This window comes from Echinops telfairi, unplaced genomic scaffold (genome assembly GCF_000313985.2).
Source record: "Echinops telfairi isolate 266 unplaced genomic scaffold, ASM31398v2 ScPeMD7_7475;HRSCAF=8513, whole genome shotgun sequence".
NCBI lineage: Eukaryota > Metazoa > Chordata > Mammalia > Afrosoricida > Tenrecidae > Echinops > Echinops telfairi.
The window spans coordinates 26,641,847-26,651,298 of NW_022111379.1; the positions used below are offsets into that span (position 1 = coordinate 26,641,847).

At 37.8% G+C, this 9,452-nt stretch overlaps 1 protein-coding gene across 1 annotated transcript in view; it reads left to right on the plus strand.

Moving 5' to 3' along the window:
- OTUD7A (OTU deubiquitinase 7A) overlaps positions 1-9,452 on the plus strand; it is a 313,826-nt gene that overhangs the window by 200,781 nt on the left and 103,593 nt on the right. Inside the window, exon 5 of the mRNA XM_045285688.1 lies at positions 1,097-1,279. Within this exon, the coding sequence (XP_045141623.1) occupies positions 1,097-1,279 (183 nt within the window). The remainder of the gene's footprint in view (positions 1-1,096; positions 1,280-9,452) is intronic.

A 9,452-nucleotide genomic window follows, 5' to 3' on the forward strand; every position in this document is an offset into this window, starting at 1 on the left:
GCATCCCTGCATTTGATCTGGTCCCTTCCATACTACCTGGTCCTCACCCCAAGAATGTTTGTATGCAGTAGCTTTATTTGGTTGGTTTGCTGAAGCATGGAGGCAGAGGGAGGCAGATCCTTGGTTTCAAGTTCCTCCCCTTCCCTGCCAATGGAGCTCCTCATAGTGGAGCTATAAAGTCTCTTCCAACACCCAGTGCTGGTCCCTATGCCTACTCTCCCCCAGGGCACTCCACGTCTGTCTGACATCTCTACATATTACAGAACTTAGGATATGCTTCCTATGAACATTCTTCAAACAAAATAATCCCGTGGAGCTTCTTCTTTTTCCATATGAAGTTTTTAAAAAAAAAGCATAAATTCTGAACAAAAACAAAATCTTATGTTTTCTTCTGAGAATTAACTGTACAACTTTATTTTCAGAGTGATAAGATAAATAGGAATGTAATATTTGGGACTCTAGTGAACTATGGGGATGCATACTTGGGCATGTGCTTATATATGTATATGTGTACATATGCGCACTGCCTGCAATGTGTGTATGTGTGTGCATTTATGTGTGGGGGTAGGTAGGTGGTGCAAACATGGGTGATGGTATCCTCTCCCTGCTACAGATAGGTTGGCTTCTTAGTGCATCATCCAAATCCTTCTCTGCTTCTAGCCATGGCTCCTACTTTTGACTCAGAATAACAGAGAGGGAGTCCAGACCCTTAAAATCCTAATAGTATATTAGAAACCTCAGCATATGCTCAGTATACTCATTGTACCATATGCTCCATTTTTCATATGGTCTTCTTGACTACAAAAAAGTGTCAAAATGCTTGAAACAAATAAAAAATATAGTAAAAATGTAGAAACATGACTAAAGACCGACATCATGGTCTAACACGATGAGATTACAGATTTCACATGGGCATCAGTCATGACTGTAAATTTCTACTCCAAGAGATTCAAAGTCAAACGATTTCTCTTCTGAGAAGCAAGAGCAACTAGCAAGAAGAAATGATTTTGGTTATCCTGTTTGCATGGTTATTTTCTTTTTAGAATTTATTGTTAATGCACTAATATTGTGATTTCATGTCCCTTCTTATCCGCAGGCAAAAACTGGGACCTGACTGCTGCTCTGAGTGACTATGAGCAACTCCGACAGGTGCACACAACCAACCTGCCACATGTGTTCAATGAGGGAAGGTGCTCCAAGAAGCCCGAGCGAAACCTGCCACCACACAGGCACAAAGTGGAACGGCCCTGCCCTCAGAAACAGGATGATGTTGCTCAAGGTATTGGTCAGCCAAAAGATTGTGCCTGGGGCTTGTACTAGCCAACACGCCCTTGCCTGCAACAGTGTTAGGGTGATAAAAACAGACCAAGATTTCCCTGACTAGCTGCAGATATGAAAAACAATCCGTCTGGTTCCTTAGAAACCTAACTAACGTGATTCATAACCAATGTCTTGGATTTCTTCTAGATTGTTGGTTTATCCAGACCAATATCACTAGTTCCATCAGTTATTTTTGGAAGTAGCATGGTCTCAGCATTTGCTCAATATACTCAATTTCCCATGTGCTCCACTTTTTTCCCATGGCCTTCTAAACTACAAAAGAGTATTAGAATACTTGAAACGATACAAAAGTATAGTTTTAAAAGGTGCCCTTTTCCCCCCACCACCCCTAGCTTTGAATGACTGACATAATAAACAATACCGGTTTACTCTCTTCTGGTACTGGTCTTGTACTGGTCTGTCTCCTGCTGACCGTCTAGCCAATATAGTTCAAAATACAAACAATTTAGAGTCAAAATGCACATCATAATTTACACCTTGGTTGCTCCACTGAATAAGAGACCATAATATTTCTCTATTTTACCTAACACGTCTTTGAGCATATTCTCTTAACCAAACCAAAACTAACCCAGCTGCCAAGGATTTGATTCCGGTCCATGGTGGTCCTAAGTGCACTTCACAGAGATTTCAATGACCCTGACCTTTCCAAGGTAGACGACAGGGCCCTTCTTTTGAGGTAACTTTAGAAGATTTGAACCATAAATCCATAGATTCTAGTCTTTTAATAGCTACATACTATTCCATAACATATAATACTCTTTTAGTCAGTTTTCTAGTATTTTGAGTTTCCCTGGGTTTTTATTATTGTTTGTTTTCTTTTTGTTTTGTTTTGCCTATATAAAGAATGCTGAAATAAACATTTACATTCCTGTACTCTTAAATACACAGTAATTCATTTTGTACAGGAGCATTCCAAACATACTTGCAATGCCAATGTGCATATTATTTATTTAAAATTTAGCATTACATTCCCAAGTTTTACTAACAATATCACAATGTATTAAAATGGGCACTTCCCTTCATTGCTACATTTTTTCTTTTCTCTTTAACACTTTAATTGATGTATAATTTATGTACCTTACAATTCATTGGTTTGAATATATTAAAGAGCTATGAAATCACTGTCACTATCAGTTTTAGAATATTGTCTTCATTTTTGTACTCATTCTTATTAGCTTCCCATATCCCTTCAATGCCCCCTGCCATACCCCTATGAAACTATTAATCTAGTTGCTGTCTTTCTAGATTTAACTGACCTGGATTTTATATAAGGAAATTATACAAGTCCCTCCAATAAGAAAAAAATAAAACATCAAAACACCTCAATCCAAAAAAATAGAAAATAATAAAAACTAGAACAAATTTAAAAAGTAGAGATACCAGGATGCTTAGGGGAAGGTCGGGGGAGAAAGGGGAAATCGATCACAAGGAACAACTAGAACCTCCTCCCAGGGGAACGAGTAATGGAAAAGTGGGTGAGGGGCGACGGAGAATGATGTAAGATATGGAAAATAATCTGTAATTTATCGAGGTTTTGTGAGGGTGGGAGGGGAGGGGAGGGGAAGAAAGGGGGAACTGATATCAGGTACTCAAGTGGGAAGAGAATGCTTTGAAAATGATGGCGGCGGCATATGTGCAAATATGCTTGACACGTTGGGGAAATGTATGGATTGTGATGAGATCTAAGAGCCCCCAATGAAAGTATTTTTTTCAATGAGTTAAAGGGAAAATATATATGTAAAATGTTAAAATGTAGCCTAACAATATCAACATTAATTCACTTTCTGATGCACTCTGGTGGCAAAGCTGGTTACATCCCTGTTCTGAGGGAGTTCAATGAAGATTTAATCCACAAGAGCACTCTGAAAATAGATTTTGGACTTCCATTGTCTTCCATAGCCTTCTGCAAAACAAGTCCTCAGAATTTAAGCTCTAATACAATAGCCTCATCTTGTTTTAGATAATAATTTATAATCTTTGGATCACACAGGCTGATGTGCTTCTTCCTTGTGGACTTAGCTGACACCTCAGTTCAATTGTTGCTTGTTTTAAGACAAACTTTTAAGACCCCAAACACTATTCTTTCTGATAGCCAGATACTCTCTGTTGATTGTTCTTAACTTAGGGCTTAAAATTAAATGTGAACTCAAAATCCATATACATATATTTGTCTGTTCCACTATAGCAGTAGCATTATCAGCTTTTGGAGAAACAATACACGTAACCTCCATCAGGCCTGAGGTAATTCTAATAATAGTATAATTAAACTAGTCAGTGGTATAGAATTTTACATACTATTGATATAAAGGTATTACTCATATCTATAAAAGCTTTTTGGACCAAAAGACATATTTTTTAAAATTTTATCCATATTAAAAAAATTTTAATGACCGAATCTTTTTAAAAAAGAGTTTAAGGTACAATAAGGGTTAGACACAGGGCACAAAATCCAATGATATTCATTCACCATGCAAAACTGTGTCTACAGATCAAATGCATGTCTTACAAAAGTTAGGAAAACAATAAAGTGGCAAATATACGGTAGTCTTACGATGCCTGTTATTGAGAAATCTCAAAAGCAAGAGGTTAAATTGAAGTCCAGTGACTTCCAAATGCAAGGCCATGGGTAGCAGTCCTTCACATGCTCTTTGTAGTATGTGTACACCTCGAGAAAAAATAAAAGTTTAAATCCAGGTAGCTTATAGTACTGGGCCTGGGTCACCAAGGGCCAATAAGAAACGGATTTAAAAATGCAACATTAGCCATATAATATAAGGCAGATTTTCCCCCTTGGAGGTCTATGAAAGAAATGTTAAGCATTTTCACCAAGGACAAGCTGCCCTCCCTCTACCCCCAACCAACAGAAATGAAAGCATCTCAGAGATGCCTATCCGCTTGTTCGTGAATCTCCATCAGTGTACTGAACACCAGTGTAGGAGAGTTCATCCAATAAAGGTGATCATAGGGCATTGCCACATAGCATGATCATTTAGTCTTCTCCCACTCTCCACCCCACCCCACCCCCATGAGAAACTGTCCCCAAATGATGTCAGGCTCCCCAAATAAAGTAGTGATAAATGAGTTATAAATATTAGACAGTCATAACACCCCATTGCCTGGGAGGCCAGATTGAATGACTACATGGCCTGAGAGCCACAACTTCATCTTGCTATTTGTCCTTATAGCAGTGGTTTCACACAATATTTGTCTTTTTGTGATTGGCTAACTTTACTCAGCATAATGCTCTCTAGGGCCAACTACATCTTGAGGTACTCATGGTTACATCATTGCTTTTTAGTGAAGCATAGTATTCCACCGTGTGTATGTATCAAAGTTTCTTTGCCAATCTTCTACTGATAAACATTTGAGCTGTTACCAACTTCATTCTATTATGAACTGAAATGCAATGAAATAGGAGTACCTGTGTGTGATATCACTCACTTCTTTAGGATATATACTCAGCAGAAGTATTGGTGGGTCATATGGGATTTCCATCCCCATTTGTTTTAGATGGTGTCAGAGTGCTTACCATGATGGTTATACATGTTTACCTGCCCACCAGAGTTCTAATGTCTCAATACCCTCTCCAGTATGATTGCTTTCTGTCCATTTGCATGTTTTTTGAATTGGACTGATTGTTAGTGTAAGGCAATATCTCATCATTGTTTTGATTTGCATCTCTTGGATGGCTAGTGATTGTGAGCATCTATTCATGTGTTTGTTAGCCATCTGAATATATTTTTTGATGAACTGTATGTTCACTCCTTAGCCTATGTTTGCACTGGATCTTTTTTTTTCTTGTTATTTCAGTGTTCTATAGATTTTAGAGATTAATTCCATATCCATTGTATCATTGATGAAGATTTTTCCGTATTTGGGCTCTCGTTTTACTCTTTTTTTTTTTTTGAAGAGAATGAATTAGAGTTGGGGTTTTTTTGTTTTGTTTTTTATAACATTTTATTAGGGGCTAATACAACTGTTATCCCAATCCATACACACATCAATTGTGTAAAGCGCAATTGTACATCGTTTTACTCTTTTGATGAAGTTGTTTGATCCACAAATATCTTAATGAGTAGGTGCCTAAGGTAGGAACCTACATCAGCTCCTGTCAACTTGAGCAAAGGGGTGGAGCAGCCTGTCTATCAGGTCATAGCCAATGATGCCTGTGTGTGGACATGGCCTTCTCTTGAGGATTCTGGGAACTCTGGTTTTCCTCCCTGGAGGCGGGACACACACTCTCTCTGCTTCACCTTTCTACTGACAAGCCACACAGCGATATGCTGATGACAGCCAGAGCCCTGGACCTGGAGGAGCCACATGGAGGACTGCACCAGTGCTGAGATGCTTCCACAAGACTTTTCACCCACTGGTTGGACCTCAAGATATGGTTGGCCCTAGAGAGCATTATGATGAGCAAAGTTAGTCAATCACAAAAAGACAAATATTGTGTGAAACCACTGCTATAAGGACAAATGCCAAGATGAAATTGTCTGTGGCCTTCGTGCTTTGGGAATCATTGCATATGCTGCCTGAGTTTGTAGAAGAATGTATGGACTAGTATGGGACACACGGTCTAATATTGTACTATGGACTTGATCTGGACTAGGCTGAGATGTTTCCTTAATATACAATTACTCTTGGATATAAAACTCTCTCATCCACACATATGAGTGTATCTGGGTTTGTTTCTCTAGTCAATGCAGACAAACACATAATAATCTATTTCATCTTCTCTGTGTGTTTCCTTCCTTATATTTGATCATATGTCTATGCCCTGCACTAGGACCCTTATATTTGTCTGTATTCTCTCATTGATAATCTTTAGAGCATTGAGATTTGCATTTAGGCATTAAAACCCATTTTGACTTGTTTTGAACATGGGGTGAAGTATGACTCCTACTTCATTCTCTATCTGGAGATGGAGAGACAATGTTGCTAGCATCATTTATTGTTTTTTTTGAAGGGGGGAGGGCTGCCCTTTGTTGAAGATAAGTTATCTGTGGGTGGGTGGATTTTATCTACATGCATCCAATTCTGTTTCATTGGTCTGTGCACCTGTCATTGAGCCACAACCAGGCTGTTTTGGTGCTGCGAGTGTGTAACAGGTTTTGAGACTGGGCAGTGTGAAGTCTCCTACTTTGTTGTTAAGGAGTTCTTTGCTTATATTATGTCTCTTTCCTCTCTATATGAAGTTGGTCATTAGTTTTTCCTTTTCTTTAAAGAATGAAGTAAAAGTTTGGATCTAAATTGTGTTGTATTTATATATTGCTTTTGAAGCCCTGGTGTCAGAGTTGTTATGTATTGGGCTATTAACTGTTGCCTTTGGGCTATATAAGTCAGCAATCCAAAACCACCAACTGTTCCACTGGAGAAAAACAAGGCTCTCTACTTCTGTAAAGAGTTACAGTGTCCGAAACCCACAGGAGCAATTCTACCGTGCCCTACAGAGTCGCAGCGAGTTGGAATAAACACGGTAAATGAGGGGTAGTTTTTTTTTTTAGTAGTAGTAGTGGTAAGATTGATACTTTCTCAATATTAAGCTTTCTTATCCATGAACATAGGCTATTCTTCCAATTGTGTATGTCTCTTTGGGTTTTTTGTTGTAGGGATCTGTACTTTTCTTTGTCCTGCTGGTCTTTTGTTTCTCTGGTTAGTTTTATTCCTAAGTATTTCATCTATTGTGTGGCTATCGTAAATGGAATTGTTTCTGGGTGTCTTTTTCAGAGCTCTCTTCACTGGTATACAGGAAATTGATTGATTTCTGCTCGTTAATATTGTATCCTGCCACTTTACCAAATCTCTCAGTAGTTTCCAAAATCATTTTATTGAGTCTTTGGAGGCTTTTACATATATAATCATTTTTTATATGTGTAAGTTTGTTGCTGTCATTTTTCTCTTTTGGGGTGTGTGTGTGTGTGTGTGTGTGTGGTTTTATTGGTGTGTTTCTATATTTCAGTGTTGTTTTGAGTTCTGTTTCCATCATATTGGTTTCTGTGTGGTGTTGTCCTCTGTGATGCTCTCGGGTTCATCTGCTTTTTTGTTTATTGTCCATGGTGTCCCTGTTAAGATTTTTTGTAATGTTGGTATTGTTTTTACAAGGAATAAAAAAGCAAAAATGCTGCTTGGAAGGGGATGTGTAAAGCAGCAGCAACAGCAGGCACTGGTGCTTAGAGGTGGATGAGGCTGGCAGCCGTGGTTGGGAGAAGGGGCTGTTTCTGCACTGAGTAGATAGTGAGCACCCCAGGGAGGTCCACTGTACATACAGAGGCTGTACAGAAGGGAGCTGCAGCTGGGAAGGAGAAACATACAAACAGGGAAGAGGTGCTTTTCAATGGTGATGAGTGGGTGGGGTGAGTACTCCAAGGTGGCTCACCCCTGGGCAGTGATGAAAGGGGGGTTAGCAGCTCTGTAGATTTCCAGCAGGTAACAGTCAACAGGTGTTGGCAAAATTAAGGGGTGGAGGTGGGGGCTTAAAAAAAGGGAGGAGTTGTATGAATGGACCAAGAGGTTTATATAAATCCTTGAAAGTGCACTTTAAGATGGGTAGTAAAAATTAATAGGTATCATAAAAATATATTTCCCTTGAGAATGATGAGGGCAGCAAATGTACATATATGCTTGACACCATGGATAGATAGATGGGTGGATTGTGATCAGAATTGTACGAGCCCCCAATAAAATAATTTTTAAAAATTAAATTAAATTAAATTTAAAAATACATTTCACAAGGAAAATAAGAGAGACTAGAAGGAGAGGGGTAGAGAAAGAGAGGTGTGTAAGCAAACAAAAAACAAGATGTGTGTGTGTAAAATTAAAGAAAAAGGGTGGGGAGAGAGAAGAAACAGTGAGAAGAAGAAAATGAGGAGGAAAGAAAGAAAAAGGAAAAAAGCAGAGTGGCTTGGGTAAATTCTTTTGAGCAAAGGCCCATTTACATGCGATACTAGTGATATTGTTGGATAATTTACACATTTTGTTGAATCATCTTTCTTTGGAATAGGCACGAGTATGGATCTCTTGTTGTCAGTTGGCCAAGTAGCTAGCTTACAAGTTTCTTCACATAGACTAGTAAGTGCTTCCAGCTCTGCATTAGTTTGTGGAAGCAATTAGATTGTTAGTCTGTCAATTACTGGGACCTTATTATTATTATTATTATTTTTTGCTGGTACCATCAATTCAGTTGGATTCCTTCCTCAATACCATTAATTCTTGATCATATAATGCTACCTGTTGAAATGGTTGATTATTTCACTAGTTCTTTTTGGTATAGTAACTATATATTCCTTCCACATTCTTTTGGTGCTTTCTACATTGTCCAATGCTTTGCCTATAGAACAATTCAATATTATAACTTAAGACTTGAATGTTTTGTTCAGTTATTTCAGTCTGAGATATGCGGAGCACATTCTACTTTTTCATTTTCTAACTCGAGGTCTTTGCATATTTCATTATAATGCTTTACTTTCTTGAGCTATCTTTTGAGGGTTTTGTTCATCTTTTTCACTTCATCATTTCTTCCATTTGATTTAACTACTCTACATTCATAAACAAGTTTCAGAGTCTCTTCTGCCATCTACTTGATCTTTTCTTTATTTCCTATCTTTTAATTACCTTTTTACTTTCTTCGTGAATGATGTTCTTGATGTCATTCTAACTCATCTAGCCTTTGGTCATTATAATGTTCAATATGTCAAATCTGTTCTTGAAATGTCTCCGAATTCAGATGAAATATATTTCATTTTAGAAATATAGTTTCTATTTTGGCTCTTGTGAATTTTTTTTAAAGTTTCTTCAGTGTTTTTTTGTAATCGTTTTATTTCTTCAGTTTTAACCTTCACTTATATACGACCAATTGATGATTTATACCAAAATTACCTACTGGGCTTCTTTTGGCTGGTGATATTGAGATTCCCCAATAGTCTCTTGCTACAGTCAATTTTATTCCTATGTTTTTCACAAAGCAAGATCCATGTGTATAATTGCCATTTATGTTGTTGAAGAAGGTATTTATAATGAATAAGTTGTTCTTGTAAAACTTTGTCGTGTGATCACCAAGTTTGTTTTTATTACTGTATTAGGCTGAATTATCTATAGAAGGAAAACAAATTACA